The following is a 17,381-nucleotide window of genomic DNA, read 5'->3' as shown; positions in this document are numbered from 1 at the left end:
TACTGCATCTCTACTTTCAACTTTTCATCTATCTACTTCAGTATCTCGATTGATAGGCATACTTATTAACACCTCAGATTATCAATTTAAAAAGACATGGACGTCGATTCAAATTGGATCGAAAAATTAATCAACGTAGTGGAGAGCAAGCCCTGCTTGTACAACAAAGCTGATAGCAGCTATTGTGACAGGGACGTCAAAATAAAGGCGTGGACCGAGGTTTATGAACAAGTCGTTCCAGGATGGGAAGAAATGACAAGTGAAGAAAAAAAACTGAGAGGTAGGTTTAATTTTTGTTTTCCTATTTTTTTAATTATTATTTTTATTTGAAATTCTGAACATAAAAAGCAAAAACAATTCAAAAAATAATTCTATGTGATGAAACCATGTACAGCATGCATAGCAACATAAACTTCATTTTCGTCAATTTAATAACGTATATTTATAATCATAATTTAAGAAGTGTCACACTTTGTGACACAGTAGTTACGTGTCTAAAACCGGTCGCACATCTCTGCCGTACAACGACAAAACCCCGTATGTTCGAAATTGTGTCAAATAGACCTTTTATATCATTGGTGATCAGAATGACACCCTGCATCTACTCACAAAATATTAAAAGCCAATTCTTAAAAATAAAAAAGTACAAACATTTTTTTTGTCAACTATGTTGCTATTTCTATCAGCTAATTCAGCGACAAAACCCCGTAAGTCTTCTCCCCTCCTCCTTCTCCTTCTCCTCCTTCTTCTTTTTCTTCTTTTTCTTCTCCTCCTCCTCCTCCTCCTCCTCCTCCTACTCCTCCTCCTCCTCCTCCTCCTCCTCCTCCTACTACTACTACTACTACTACTACTACTACTACTACTACTAACTATACTACTACTACTACTACTACTACTACTACTACTACTACTACTACTACTACGACTACTACTACTACTACGACTACTACTACTACTCCTACTACTACTACTACTACCACTACTACTACTACTACTACTACTACTACTACTACTACTACTACTACTACTACTACGACGACGACGACGACGACACTACTACTACTACTACTACTACTACTACTACTACTACTACTACTACTACTACTACTACTACGACGACGACGACGACGACTACTACTACTACTACTACTACTACTACTACTACTACTACTACTACTACTACTACTACTACTACTACTACTACTACTACTAAATTTTCGATGTTTCTTATGACTTTACTTCACAACAAATTATTATCAGGTGTTTTTTTTTTTTTTAATTAGTAAAAACACTCAGTTCCCAATACATAAAAATATAGGTCAAACGCCGAGATACGGTATAGCATGCGTCATGATGCAATGACAAAACCCCGTGTAATGTGAGGTACGGTGTTTGTACCACTCGAATCAGGTTCCGATGCAGTGGCAAAACCCAGTCTAACAGTATATTCAGACTTCGAATAATCCAGGTCTATATTTTTATTTTTATATATCAAAATGATAGAATAAATAAAAAGAACTTTCGATTGATACCAAATTTGCATCAATTCTCCGCATAGTTATTGTAAAAAGTTGAAGTAAAATTTGAACAGATTTTCGGCTCATCTGTAAAATCAGGTTTTGCTATTATACTGGGTTTTGTCGATCTATTCGGTAACTTGTGGGATCAATTCTCTTTATCGTTTATTTATTTCTGGAATTCTCAATGGAAATATGTTGTCTTTAAATAAGTCCTCCTGAGCCACTTGGGGTCATTGAAGACAAATTAAGTCCTTTAGAACCTTGTAGCCAATGGTGCCGGAGTTTATCCCCATTTCAGTAGCGTGAAGCGGACAATTAACGTATTTATTTGAAAACTTGTGAACAGGACGCTGGTCTATCACAGATTACTATCCCAGCTTGTCTGTTACCCTTTTACAACCGTATGGAGTAGAACGCGCTAAGCACTCGGTCATCCTGCCTCCTAAGCTCATAGACCCGGAGCATTTCCATGTTTCTGTAGCGTTGAGCAGACATAACAGTTTTCCTCTATTATCCTCTTGACAGGGCGATAGTATGTCAAAGGTTACTTTCCTCAGCGAACTGGTACACATTTGCACCTGGGTAAAATGAGGCGATTCTTTACCAAGAATTAAGCGCGGCCAAAATAGTGCTTATTGTAGTATTCAAACCTAGGACATCCGGTTACTGAGTCCAACACTTAACCACTAAGCCATTGCGACTCCATTATAGATATTCAAAAACTCCAGTAGAAACCAAATACATCGCAGACTGCGTTAGTCGTTGTAAAAATACATTAAATGAATCTGACAATAAGTATGTTCTAAAAATATCAACATCTAGACCACCACGAGTCAATGATAACATTGTGACTCGGATTGTTTGCATTCCACTCTTTGCTGACCGGTTTTAGACACTTTACCTCGAAACAAAACAAATCAGTACAACTGAGGGAATTGACTTAACTTTGCTATTGGCAAGTCCATAAATGTAAATCAACAGTAGCAGAAAGTTCTTTGAAATGATCCAATGAGGAAAAGAAGCTCTCTATATTTTGTCGTACTGCCAGGGTACGGAACCTTGTGGAGAAATGAAATAATCGGCAAAATAATCTCTGTTTGATATTGGCGATGCTCGTGTGCGCACATTACTTGGACTAAGACTTTGCAAGGGGCATTCATAAATTGCATCATCAAATGCGACTCCGTCCCTTTGTCGCACATAATTGTGCAGAACACAACAGGTTTTGATGATACTCACACAGAAATCGGGATTCAAATTCATTGCGCGATGAAAAATCCTCCATTTATTTGCCAGAATTCCAAAAGCACACTCTACCATACGCCTAGCACGAGTCAGTCTGTAATTGAAAATTCTCTTAGTCTGCGTCAATTCTCTCCTAGGGTAAGGTCGCAACAAATGATCAGACAGAGCAAACGCCTCATCACTAACGAGCACGAATGGCATGGCTGTACCATTATCATCACCTGGTAACTCCTCATGTGGGGGTAATTTCAGTTGCCCATGTTCTAACATTTGTCCAAATGTTGAGTCTTTGAAAGCAGTGGAATCACTACAGCTGCCATGCGATCCAATGTCAACTGATATGAAACGGTAGTTGGCGTCCACAATCCCGATAAGAACAATTGAAAAAAAAGCTTTTGTAATTGTAGAATAAGGATCCGCTTTGAGCTGGTTGACAGATTCTTATATGTTTTCCATCAACTGCACCGATGCAGTTAGGAAACTGTGTCTTGTTGTAATAAACTGTAGCAATTTTTCGCCAGTCGTTTTGGTCCAACATTGGCATGACAATTGGTTTCAAAATGTCCACAATTTTTCACAAACGTCCTGAAGTATTTCACGAATTGTTTCAATGCCAAGTAGGTATTCATAATGTAGAGACACCAAATGCATCCAGTTGCAAAGTAACTGAAAAGAAATAAGGAGCAGATAACAACGGATTGAATTTCATTTTTAACGAGTTTATGTAATGATTATTAGCTTTCAAGCTCATATTATGTTTTTGTTATAGAAATAAATAGGTATATTGATATTTTATCTTTCCTACTTTAGGTAAGGAGATCCAGCAACGATGGGCAAATCTGAGACACTCTTTTCTGCGGGAATTACGTGAACAGCGGAAATCTACATCCGGGCAAGCCGCAAAGAAGAGAAGAAAATACATCTACTTTGAGCAGCTTCTCTTTCTTTTGCCCTCAATGGAGCAGAGAGAAACGGTGAGCAATTTTCAGTCTGACGAAACTGAAATCTCGGAACCCACGGAGACCACTGAGTCACCAGGTGATGTTGCCAGAGAGCCGCTCGCATCTACTTCAGCTGCATGCGATTCGGCTAAAAAAAAACTAAAAAGAAAAGTTCCTCTGATAGTTCGTACGAACAAAAATTATTGAACATTCTTAGCGAAAGAGCGCAGAATGCTGACGAAGTTGATGAAGATAAATCTTTTCTTCTCAGCTTTCTGCCTGCAATGAGACGTATGTCGTCACAGACCAAATTTGAAGCCAAGCTGGAGGTCATGAAAATCATGTACCGGTACGAATCGCGTGATCTTTTATTACAGCGCCAAACCCTACCAGAGACACAGCAGTCACCCTACCAGAGACACAGCAGTCATTCTGTCAGAGACACAGCAGTCACTTTACCAGAGACACAGCAGTCACATTCAACGCCACAACGATGTCAGCCACCCAACTACCCATATCAAAGCTATTCAACATCTTTTCCAGGACCACATGTTTTCCTGCCAACAGACACCAACAATCTTTATTATCAGTACCAGTCTCAGCCGTGTCCCCGAGCCCCATCTGCTGGTAGCTCCTATTCTGATTCAAATGCCGACATTGTAAGCATTTGTCGTTTCTTTTTTGGCTGTATTAAATGTTGATTGATTTCTTTTTTAATGTATTGACGTTTTCAAAAGTAAAATAAAAATTGAAATTTAAAAAAAAAGAGCTGTACCTTATTTGAAAAGATAGAGAGAGAGGGGGGGAAGGGGAGAGAGAGAGAGAGAGAGAGAGAGAGAGAGAGAGAGAGAGAGAGAGAGAGAAGGGGGGGGGAGGAGTGAGAGTGAGAAGGAAAGGGGGGGGGGGGGGTGGGGGTAAGTAAAGTAAAAGAAAAGCAAGAATTACATGAAGCAAAGCGGAAAAATATATGATTCGTTTGATTTTAAGAGTAGGGTATTTCATGCGAATAAATTAACTGTACAACTTTGAATTAATTGCACTATAATGTTCCAAACAACACAAAATGATACGGGCATAATTTCTTACCGAATCGCCACAGACAATCTCTCCTCCGGTGGAACACTCTTCCTGAATGGTGTGTCTTGATACGTGAGAGCTCCTCCAACAAGATAAAGAAGGTTGTCAAAACTATCAATGCTCATCCTGTAGTAGCCGAAAAAATTTTTAGGATAGGATCGGAGATCACCATAGAGTCTATGGAATTGACCCTTGAGCAATCTTTGGGTCATTAAAGGATGCACCCAATATTGTTTTCTCTTTCCATTTTTCTTTTTTCTATGCAGTAAAGCACAAACACATGCAACCTCTATTTCATCCATACTGATAATGCATTTGAGCAAGCGAAGCGCAAGGTGTGTCCCAGGACAGTCCTGTCCTAGTGCGGAACCCATTTTGAATAGAAGTTTTCTCGAGTGGGACAGGACAAATTTGGCCCGGGACAGTTTTGTCCTAGTGCGGAAGGAGGGTTACGATACAACCAACATTTTTCTTATTCAAATTTTTAAAGTACATCATAACATTTAAAGACAACGAACAGTGTGTTGTAGAGCATGTTTTGCTAACGAAATTAATATGCACTGCAAGAACTTACTGCTATTGTTTTTGAGTGATAAAAATATATCTTTGTGTTAGTTGGGTGTGAAGTTTTGGGGAAAATCCTGAAAATGGCTGGTAAGGAGAGAGTTAATGCCTATATTCTTCTGTTACGTTTCGCACTGTTTAGTTCAAGTGTGGTTACAGATCTTAATCGAGGGGGCAGAGTCGCTCAGCGGTACGTCTTTGCTTCGTACCCGAAAGGTACCGAGTTCGATCACCCGCCGCTGCGCTGTGTGGCCTTGAGCAAGTCACCTCGCCCTAGCTCAATTTGCGGCGCTGCACTGCGGCTGACGCCTGGTTTATTCCAGTTTACCCTTGGAATAGAGCCTAGAGACAAATTTCCCCCTGTGGGATCAATAAAGGGAATTTTATTTATTTATTTTTTATTTATTTTATTTTACCTGATGGTAGAGGAGAAGCTGACATGACTGCTATCTCCACTTTTTTCCTGCTGGTGCTTCGTAATCTATCCAGGACAAAGACAACTAGAGGTCCGATAAGATACCACGGGAAGAGTGGGGCTTGGACAAGACGACCAATTCCATGAAGAAATGTTAGAAGATAGACCACCCAGTACAAGCTATGGGTCATCCAGAAACTCTTTGATCATCAAAATAAACATAATATAAACTTTAAGAATTAGCATTGACGCTGTTTATTATGGAAGTCCTGAGTATTTAATTAATTTTTGATTGAGCTTTATATAGAGCAATATCCACTGAATGTGCTCAAAGAGCTTTACAAGGGGTCCCTGGTCAATAGCAACATTTAACATGTAGGACGGGACATGCCGCCTTTTAGGCGATATTACAATTTTTCGGACAAAGACAACGCTGCTAACGGCCAGGTACTCATTTTACACCTGAGTACGGTGAGAGAATGTGAGTAAAGAGCCTTTTCCAAGGACTCAACTATGCGCCGAGCGCGAGGCTCGAACCCAGGACCTTCCGATCCGAAAGTGAGTGTCATACCACAAGACCACATAGCCGCACAATATTCATTTTTAGGCTATCAAAACAAAGAAAAATAAATGGTTTTGTATTTTTTGCATGCCGTTATGCAGGGGGAGGACCTCGGAACCTAAAATTTTCAGACACCAAAACCAAAAAAGTTTAAGCAATGTCATCAGCTCGATTTTAGTTAAATGACGGAATTTCATAAATATTTAGCGATGCAAAATGTAATCAAATGTCCTAAAACAGAAATATGTCGGTGTGAAAACAAAATTTTAACTTTAAAAAAGTAAATTTTAAGTTAAAACCAATGAAGAAAGAACGTTTTTTTTTCTTAACTTCAAAAATTAAATTAATTTCCTAATTCTTGCATTTTGACTTTGGGCTAGATTTATCTTTTAGTTCATACCGACACGTTGCCAGGTTGAGAATATGAAAGATGCAGATGAAAGCACATGGACATGTCTTATACCCTAACAATGGTATCAATATAAATTACAAAACAAGAAAAGTATTTTAAAAACCGAATAGACAAAATAGCCTAATACTGCATCATATATAAATGTCTAGATTTTTACATTGTCCTGTTCCCCAAATGATACTTTACCTTAAAAACATTTCGTCGAGCGTATTGGGTGGCAAAGACGTACATGACGAAGATGAGAACTGTCACTAAAACCCCAGCCACACCTGTACAAACCAAGCACAGATCTCAATTAATTGTGTATATTCTGGTTATCATCATCATGTTTTTAAGTATATATATGTATATGTATATATATATATATATATATATATATATATATATATATATAGTATGCAGATGACGTCACTCAGGCCTTTGTTATTGTTTTTGCCATCCGCGTTTTGAGTTGTTCTCACTAAACTGTATTAACCAGACTATAAAAGTTCATGGTTACACAGAGTAAGTGTGTTGGTCCGTTATACTTCCGGATGGCAATGTTGTGAACTCCTTGGCCAAGCGCATTCATATATATATATATATATATATATATATATTATATATATATATATATATATATATATATATATATAGGCTCTTATATGTTTTAAAACAAGATGATGATAACCACAATGACGATATTGATAGTGATAATGACAAATATTTAATGATGATTGATTATTATAATAACGTCAATAATAACATTCACATTAACGATAATGGAAATTATAATGATCATTTATTGTTAATTAATTATCTATTGCATGTTATCAGTACAATACAAAATGCTCGAATATACCGTTGAAAATACTTCTTACTTTGTTGTCATCAAAATGAAGGAAAACATCTTTTCTAGATTTTGGTGCAAAAGCATTTGCCAAGAGGAATATTATAAAACAACTTGAAATGCTATTTATTAGTGCAGTATATATCCACGAATACCTTTCAAGTATCTGTAACTATCTACTTCAAAACTTGTTACATTTTTTTTCATCGTCGTGTCTTTTTGTTACAGCAATAAATTGTAAGCTAAAATTAACGTCTGGTTGACACCCAAACAACACACGTGCCTATCAATCAGTGTGCTCAACGTCGTAAACTTCTTGTTACTTTTTATCGACCCACAACATACCAAATTTGTAGTAACGTAGAATATGTTGTGTGACACAGACCAACCAACATTTTTCAACAAAAAGGACACACACAATTTTCCAACTATCAGCACATTGACAGGTGTGTCTATGTTTTTTTAAAATTCTCAAGCGTTGCCTTTACACGGGAAAAAAATTTGAGCTTTATATAGGGCAATATCCACTAAATGTGCTCAAAGCGCTTTACATGGGGTCTCTGGTCAACAGCAAACATTTAACATGTAGGACGGGACATGCCGCCTGTTAGGCGATATTACAATTTTTCGGAAAAAGACACCGCTGTTAACGACCAGGTACTCATTTTACACCTGAGTACGGTGAGAGAATGTGAGTAAAAAGCCTTTTCCAAGGACTCAACTATGCGCCGACCGCGAGGCTCGAACCCAGGACCTTCCGATCCGTAAGCGAGTGTCATACCACTAGACTACATAGTCGCACGGAAAAAGAGGGAATTGTGAAAAATAGCTGGGGACCCCGTTGTAAATGCTTGGAGATTCAGAAGTGTATTAAACGAAGATTACTGGAAAGACCAACATCAAAAACCTACCGGTTATTGTCTGGAACAGCCAGTAGTGGAAATGTGGAAGAGAGTCCGAGCTGTAAAGGATATGAATTGAATACTTAATAAAGTGAAATGTATCTAGTGAGCTCATGAGAATAATATTGAATAACTAATTCACATAATCAATGACATTATAAAGAAGTTATGTAAATTTTAGTTCCCATGGGTTTATAAAAAGAATAAGGACATTTAGCCTTTTGTGTGCACGGAGCTCATGAAGCCGGATTTTAATCTGGTCCATTGTAGCGTAACAGGAGTTGTGAGAATAGTTTGCTACCATTTGGACAATTTGTTTTTGTATTCGTCAGATCAAACTTAGAATTGGATTCAAAAGTCTGATGTCACGTCGCCCAGCAACGGCGAGCATCGTGGTTCTAAACAAAGCAAATCGGTACTTTTTTTTCCTTCATGCTGGCTAGAACTTTTCATATGTCTTGTGATCAGAATGTATAAAAGTCAAAACATGATCATTTTTATGTTTTTTTCTTCCTCTGGATACACTTTTATGCTCGTCGGAGAAATATTTCATAAGGGCGTCCGCCATTGTTCCGCTAGTTTAGAGCCAGTTACTAAGTTACTACGCGTCATTTCTAGGGAAGTGACGTCATGACTGTTGAAGCCTATTACTCATGGCGCAGTCAACCTAGTCGTGATAGCACGAATGTCCATCTCCAAATATTTTTATTCCGCATATAATACAATCATGATATCCTAACATATGCTTTGCTGGAAACAGGATATACTATAGATTAAACAATAGTTCAGTTATGTACACCACTCGACATTCAAAACGTCCAACTAATTATTCACAAAAATGGGAAGTCTAATTTTGTAGTTGCCTGGTTATTCCAAGAGTAAATTTAGGAATCGCCTATGTTGTCAAAATACGCAATAACATTATAAGTTTATGATCCTGCCCAGGGAGAAAAAAAAACAATCAAACAAAAAAACAAAAACAAACAAAAAACATGATCTGTTTCAGAATAAAATCTCCAGATTAATGGTATGCTATTCCTTGTCCACAAGGCCATCTCACTCATCTATTTCAATCCGTTTCTAAATTCACGATCAAACTCTTTGGCTCGTGTCTTTGAAGCTGTATGATAAATTTCGTTGTAATTTGACATGATGCTGAGATTGCATTAGGCCTTACTAATTATTGTTTTCTGATTGGAAAAATAACTGGTTCAAAAGTTAGCGTTATTGAGAAACTATGCTGCCTTGCATCATAAAATAGTAGATTTACAGTATACTTTTTAACCAATAGGTTTCACATCGTAGCGATAAATTGACACACTGATGTTAATCACGGGATTTTTTGGGGAAAAATCTTACATCACAACAAAAAGGTTACATTTAGCGCGTCGTACAGATTAAATTCCCATTCCGCTCTCTTTCCTTTTAACTAAAAATCACTCATCATTTTGTGAGTAAAACAGGGATGGGAATGGATGATGTCTGTTTTGTGTGGAAATTGAGGTGGTTAGGTCCACGAGACGCCCCTTCTTGAAAATAATCCTCATAACGTTATGTTGTATGTGTTACTGTAACATTCTACTTAATGTTCTGGGTGATAAAATAATGAAAACACCGCAAAACATCAAATGAATTAGCGATTGAGTGACAAACATAAAAGATACATTATTCATATTTAGGATTCATTGGATCTAGTAAATCCAAGATGGTATGTAAAGATTCGTGACAATACACAACAACGAATTGAGAGAAACAGATCGATAAAATAAAATTCTGTGATGTATTTGTTGTTTTCTTTTATGACTATCATCGTCAAGACAATTATCATTACACACAGAAAGTTTTGAAAAAGAATATTGAATAGTATTTGAGAAATTGGACATTTTATGGGATCGAAATCTTCAATGCTGATTTTCTCAAAACTGTAAAATCTGGGATAGCCTACTTGTCCTTAAAAGCGTCCATATTATGTGACCATGTATTTTGAAACGGACAATAGGCAATACTCACTCGTGGTAAAACTCTTTGAAGAAGCAGTTAAGACTAGACGGTGTTTGAGTGGACATATTGTACAGGTTGACAGCGTGCCCGACGATATGGATCACTGTAGAAAATTGAATAATTGAAAATGATCGAACGAATTAAATCACTATTCTAAGCGCTGATAAATCATCATAACATTGAGTTTGAGCACAATATAAATGTGCTAAGGGGAATGAAAAGGTCAACCGATATGAATTCTAAAACGATGGGGGAGAAAAGAACACATGAGATTTATGGTTGTTATTATAATGATGATGATGATGATGATGATGATGATAATAATAATAATAATAATAATAATAATAATAATAATAATAATAATAATAATAAATAATAATAATAATAATAATAATAATAATAATAATAATAATAATAATAATAATAATAATGATAATGATAAATAAAAAGAAGAAGAAGAAGAAGAAGAAGAAGAAGAAGAAGAAGAAGAAGAAGAAGAAGAAGAAGAAGAAGAAGAAGAAGAAGAAGAAGAAGAAGAAGAAGAAGAAAAAGAAGAAGAAGGAAGAAGAAGAAGAAGAAGAAGAAGAAGAAGAAGAAGAAGAAGAAGAAGAAGAAGAAGACTACAAGATAACATGAATCGAACGACCAACTCACCAGTGGCTATCATGGCTAATACAGCAATATATTTATGGAATGAGACTGCAGAATCAAAAGGCACAAATCGATGAATAAAAGTCTCACGTAGACCTGTTGTTTTAGAGAGAAGTAGAAAACAATATTGTAATTGGGATGGTATTAAAAATGCAATCAGTAATTATGAAAACATTGTAGTTATGGTAAAAAATGCATGTAGAATATGGACATGCCCAAGCTTTTGACAAGCACATTGTGTTATATAATTTTTCATTCATCTCATCATAATATGAATGACATGGCCAACTAGTTACAGCATCTTAATTATTTCTTTTGAGTTGAGCTAAAGTGAGCATGATCAGTTTTTGGATAATTGATAATATTGTCAAAAATTCATTAAAAAAAGATATTAAAATATTTGGAATTCCCTTTGAATCTGGCTTGGCATGACTTGCCAGTGATAAGTTGCTCGCCTCTCTCATGAAAAATAGATCGCCGATTTTGATCTTAATAGAGACACTGCATTTTTATTTTATCTTTTCTCTATGCAAAGTCTGTCCGATCCAATGTCAATAAAAAACGGCACTTCATAGTGGACCAAAATTGTGGAATAGTTAAATTATGCAAAACGAAAAAAGGCTCTAATAGGATTCAATAATCTGATGTCCGCCCAGCAACGAGCAGCTTGGTTCTAAACAAAGAAAATTGGTACTTTTTATTCTTCATGCTGGCTAGAACTTTTTCAATGTCATGTATCAGAATGTATAAAAGTAAAAAAAAAAAAAAGATCAGATTTATAATGCTTTCTCCTCTGGACACACTTTTATGCTCGTCGGAGAAGTATTTCATAAGGGCGTCGGCCATTGTTCCGATAGTTTAGAACCAGTTCCTAAGTTACTACGTATCATTACGAGGGAAGTGACGTCACAACTGTTGAAGCCTATTCACAAGGCGTGAAAATGGTAGTATACCGGTAATGACATTTCTGCACATCGTCAACAAGAGACTGACGTAGGTAAACATGATAACACTGGCAGATCCACGGATACAGGCTGACGTAATGGCACCGGACATGCGTCGTAGACCCGAATGCTCTCTCTCCTTGGCATATGCTGAGAGAAAAAAATTGGTATCAGGAATACATAGAAAAAGGGAATAATATTCTGACATGAGTATTGTTTTATTACTTATGCCGTTTACAAAATTAAGAAATTACATTTTTAAAATCTAAAAATGCAAATATATATATGCAACTTGGTGTAATGATTAGACTGGAAATACATTTTAATTTCCCCCAGTTTGTCAAAATAAAAAAGTGCTCCATATACGAGTAGTTTTAAGATCCCACTAAATAGTTGTGAACTTTTTATTTGGAATAAAGAAGCATAAACTAACAGACAAATTAACGCAATGCAATTATGCAAAATACAAATCAAACAGAACAACTCAGTGACTTGTAAGTGATTACATGATGTACGATCATTCTACATTTCATTTGAGGAGACTATTTCACGACAAGTATACATACATTTATATATAATTAATTTAAAAAGTCTTAAATTTCACTAAAAGCAGAAACCTTTCTGACGTTATTACTTGTGGGTAAAATAAATCAGTTTTCTTTCTTTAGTGATTAATAAAGAATGAATACTAAATCGTTTATCACATACAATATGCCTTTTCCATAAAGATTCCCCAGGTGACCAGTGTGTAGAGTACAACCCAGAAAATATGCCAACGATATCGGTCCACGAAACGACTTAGAGTAAACCACTTATTTCCCAATGTTGATCTCGGGCTTGTGCTCTTACTGGCGGACACTCTGATGGAGCTTCCCCTCGCAGGCAGATGACTTTTGGGTAGGTTATCCGACACAGTGGAATTGTTTGAGGAATTATGATTCTTATTAGCGTGTTTGATATGGTGAGGATTGGATCTGAAAATAATAAAATCATGCAATTGAAAACTGAAACGAATATTGGCAACAACAATATGTCTTCCTCCCAAAAATTAACTAACACACAAAAACAAACAAACTACAAAACGCTCTTCAAAAACGGCCAATTTAGGGTCACTGCAATATTAGCCAACATGTGCCCCCTTTTGGGGTCCAAGTAATGTTCAATAAAAAGGCCATTGTGCAAGGCTTCATTAATATAAACAAAACTTACCTTCTTTAGATTGAGATAAAAATTAACAGAATTTTTAAAAACCGGCTGTTTTGAAAAAGTCACAATATTTCTAAACCTCAGAATATATCTAACGACGTAATCCCGCTGCACAAAAACAAAAAGTATCGCCCCTGGCGCAGCGATGAGCTTGGACTAAAACTCTTGCTGGTGGAATCTCATTTACAAACCTTGGCAGACAGACACTGCTTTAGCAGGACTGAAAGAAAAAAAATAGATAAGCAACAACAATATATCTGGGGCGAATGTTAGTCCTTATTCAACAGTTAGTCCTTATTCAACATAGAGACATGTTCCATCACAATATTTATGAATGTATATTCTCATTGTTAACGGGTTCGGGTATTTAAGCATTATTTAACTTTACGTCAAATTCTTACCTATAACTCCTTACAAACGTATCTCTCCTTCGACTTATTCCGTTGGTAGGATTTTTGGGGAGGTTGGAAACTTGTTTGGAAGCTGTCGAAGCAGACAGAAATAAAGAAGTTATTTAAACTTTAGAACGAATATTTAAAGTTGCAAAGAAGAAAGGTTTTAAAAGGAGATATATGATTTTCACTAACGAGGTGTTCGCTTTATAAGTAGACCACTATTTTAATCACAGTGCATCACATTTCTGTAAATAATCACCTGTCACTCTTCATCTCCTGATATTAATGGAAAATAAAAGTTTTGATGCCGTTTGATGAATAACCCATCAATATAAACATATCAAACTGAGATAGCGAGCGTCTAACTTCGTCTACAAGTGATCTTTCCTTTGATCGGGTAACTTTGGCAAACCGACCCCTTTAAGTGGACATTTTTACATGAAAAAAGTGCTCTTGCTATAATATTATATAATTCATGAGTGTTTTGTATATAACTTGGTTACAAAGGCCATGATTTCTAAATAAAGATTGAACGGTATAATTTCAGACAACATGTATCATTTAAAACAACTTGAAACAAACCTCCCGATAGTGTAGCATTCTGTAAAGTGCTCGCATATTCCTCCGAACAAAACACTTTTTTGAAGCTACTAAATCTCATTTTGTTACTGGAAGTAACACCTGCATGGTTGAACATGGCAGTGGCGAGTTCGTTGAATTCTTTATCTGATATTCCAGCTCCGTCGTTCAGGTCCAACAACGACCTAAAACAGATTGTATAAATCGTAACCGTCACGTCAACAACGACACCTAAACATTTAAATAAAGGGTTCAAAACTTACAAATAACAACCTTCTATAAGATATTTGTTAACATTTAAATAAAAAAACTATTTACCAAAAGAAACCAGTATTTTATTTTTTTAAAAGACAGTATTCTATTAAACTATATATCGATGCGCGACGGACCACACCAATGAAGTACCGATTTTCACGATCTGGGGACCAAAACTCTGAAGTCTACATAGATTATTTGCGCATGTTTTATTTCATTTTAGGCAGATCAGATCTCACCACAGAGGTCTGATCTGCCCAAAATTAAATGAAACATGGTACACAAAGAGGCCTGATCTGCCCAAAATTAAATAAAACATGGTACTCAAAGAGATCTGATCTGCCTTAAATTAAATAAAACATGGTGCACAAAGGGGTCTGATCTGCCCAAAATGAAATAAAACATGGTACACAAAGCGGTCTGATCTGCCCAAAATAAAATAAAAACACGGTGAGCAAAGTTCATGTGTCGACTTCAGAGTTTTGATCCACCGATCGTGAAAATCGAGACTTCAGGCGTTTGATTAACCGACAAATGATATGAAGAGGTAACTTTCGAAACGAATAAATAGAGGTGCCTAAATGAGTCAATAAATTAGATAAAGATAAAGGGAATAAATCTGACTCATGAATGAACAACACAAAACAAACGACGTTTCGGCCCTTGGCCTTTTTCAAGTAAACACAGAATACATATATATTTATATTAGATTGTCATAATAATATATATGTATTCTGTGTTTACTTGAAAAAGGCCAAGGGCCGAAACGTCGTTTGTTTTGTGTTGTTCATTCATGAGTCAGATTTACTCCCTTTATCTTTATCTCCATTAACTTTCAAAACCTGCTAAGTCGCATTGCCATCATTCAGAGAGAAAAAATCTATTTTTTTCGTTTATTTGGTGACTTAAAGAGGAAAATACTTTTAGTTCCGGCTCATTAAACAATGAGTGTGAGTGTTTTGAAACTTTTTTTATCTGGTGATTTTAAGATGTCCAATATATTTCTTGTTTGTTACGGCTATGTGGTCTTGTGATATGATACTCGCTTTCGCATCAGACGGTCCTGGGTTCGAGCCTCGCTTGACGCATAGTTGAGTCTTTGGAAAAAGGCTTTTTACTCACATTCTCTCACCGGACACAGATATAAAATGAGAACTTGACCGTCAACATGTTGGCTTTGTCGGATAAATTGTAATATCGCCTAACAGGTATAATTGTCTCGTTTTACATGTTACGAGTGGCTGTTGGTTAGGGACCCTTTGTAAAACGCTTTGAGCACGTTTAGGGGATATTGCGCTATATAAAAAGAAAACAACAGAGAATTGCAGAATTGCGGTTGAAGATGATAATAATATCGTACAATCTAATCGATAAAATTGCTTGCCCGATATTATCAAACCACAATATTTACTGCAAATGGAGCTATTTGGCGCTATTTGACGAAACCGCGATTATTTATGTGCAGGTTAAACCGATAAAAGTAAAAAAAATATCTCTCTTAACCCAAAATAAAAATATGAAAAGTTGTAGTCTGATAAAACTTTGGGCGATGATTTACATTTGTATATTTTAAGCGATTTAATTGATTTAATATTGATGAATTTGTAATGCAATTTTTCTTTCATTGGATTTGGTATTTGGTGGTATTACGATCGAGTTCATATCACGTCATGCCAGCTCTGCGAGCGAAACGTGATATGAATGAGTGCAGAATATAACCCAATCTCGTGCAAAAATATGATTTCATTATAGCTAGCACTTAATGTTGCTTTTAGACATTACCAGCCAATAAATTTGTTGTTTATGTTATGATGCGGTTAGACTTAATTTGGCGCTCATGCTCACGGAGCTCTCTGTGCGTGACATGAACAGGTTCGTATCATTTACCAATCCCTATTGAAAAATGTCACACAAACATTTATTCAAAGTAAATATCTTGAAAACAGCGGGCATTTACGTCTTAAATCCTTATAAAATGTGACTACAAACTCACATAAAATTTTCTCAGTGACATAAAAAATAAAATACGAAAACAAACCTGACATGATTGAAGAAAGTTTTTTTCTCTTACAGTCTTGATTGTTATAAAATGGGATGTTGAATATGATTTCGGTCACTACTATGAGGATGGTATAAATATTTGAATAACAAATAGCAAACTCTCACTTGATCATACGTTTGAAGTCTTCTTCTGTCATATAACCTTTTTGTTCTATATCATAGATGTTGAATAGCAACCGGGCCTTCTCCTCGGCTGTGCCTGAAAGTGTTGGCAACAAAAAGGATGAAGACGCTTGAAGAGGTATGTAATCTAACTGTGCTAGAAGCTTTTATTACTACCTTAGACCTTTGAGACAGATTTGGTCCTCATCGACACATGCGTAATATTACCTCATTTCATTTGTGGATAATTGAGGCATGTGTATGTTTCACGAATAAAATATGTTGATTCATTTAACAATGTGTCGGCAATTAGATTTTCTGAAATAAGTCCCTAGCAAAACATACAGCACCTTACTATTGCGTGAAAACATTGTCGGTTATTAATGTACATTTAGAATATCATTATAAACAATATACCCTATTAATGATAATTTCTCATGAATAAGGTGTATGACAGTGGCCTTCGTAAACTTAACGATGGCTACGGTATGACTGACAAAGTGCCTGTCCGTAGCCATCGTCAACTTCTTGCCTGACACTGACCAACAAATGACGTCAAAATGTCAGTCTTTGGCCACAAAAGAAAACAAATCATAAGTTGCATTCAATAGTTCAACCAATGGAACCACTTGTTTCATGAGCACTACTAACGACAACTCACTAGGCGGTGCAAAAACCAAATAATGACGTTAAAATGCCAGTCTTTTTGGGGTTCAGCGT

At 36.2% G+C, this 17,381-nt stretch overlaps 1 protein-coding gene and 1 pseudogene across 1 annotated transcript in view; one reads left to right on the top strand and one right to left on the bottom strand.

Annotated features, from left to right (window-relative positions):
* The window catches only part of LOC144966266 (dual oxidase 1-like), a 70,418-nt gene that overhangs the window by 10,870 nt on the left and 42,167 nt on the right, over window positions 1-17,381 (bottom strand). The window contains exons 19-28 of the mRNA XM_078902475.1: window positions 16,665-16,758; window positions 14,247-14,428; window positions 13,671-13,752; window positions 12,772-13,037; window positions 12,073-12,213; window positions 11,123-11,215; window positions 10,478-10,571; window positions 8,477-8,526; window positions 6,923-7,005; window positions 5,764-5,962 (exon numbers count right to left, since the gene is read on the bottom strand). Of these exons, the coding sequence (XP_078758601.1) occupies window positions 5,764-5,962; window positions 6,923-7,005; window positions 8,477-8,526; window positions 10,478-10,571; window positions 11,123-11,215; window positions 12,073-12,213; window positions 12,772-13,037; window positions 13,671-13,752; window positions 14,247-14,428; window positions 16,665-16,758 (1,284 nt within the window). The remainder of the gene's footprint in view (window positions 1-5,763; window positions 5,963-6,922; window positions 7,006-8,476; window positions 8,527-10,477; window positions 10,572-11,122; window positions 11,216-12,072; window positions 12,214-12,771; window positions 13,038-13,670; window positions 13,753-14,246; window positions 14,429-16,664; window positions 16,759-17,381) is intronic.
* On the top strand, window positions 3,569-4,407 carry LOC144966668 (uncharacterized; annotated as a pseudogene).

Source organism: Berghia stephanieae, chromosome 2, assembly GCF_034508935.2.
Source record: "Berghia stephanieae isolate SIO BIC M18660-M18661 chromosome 2, UCSD_Bste_1.3, whole genome shotgun sequence".
In the NCBI taxonomy this organism is placed as follows: domain Eukaryota; kingdom Metazoa; phylum Mollusca; class Gastropoda; order Nudibranchia; family Aeolidiidae; genus Berghia; species Berghia stephanieae.
This window is presented reverse-complemented; position numbering and strand designations above follow the sequence as displayed.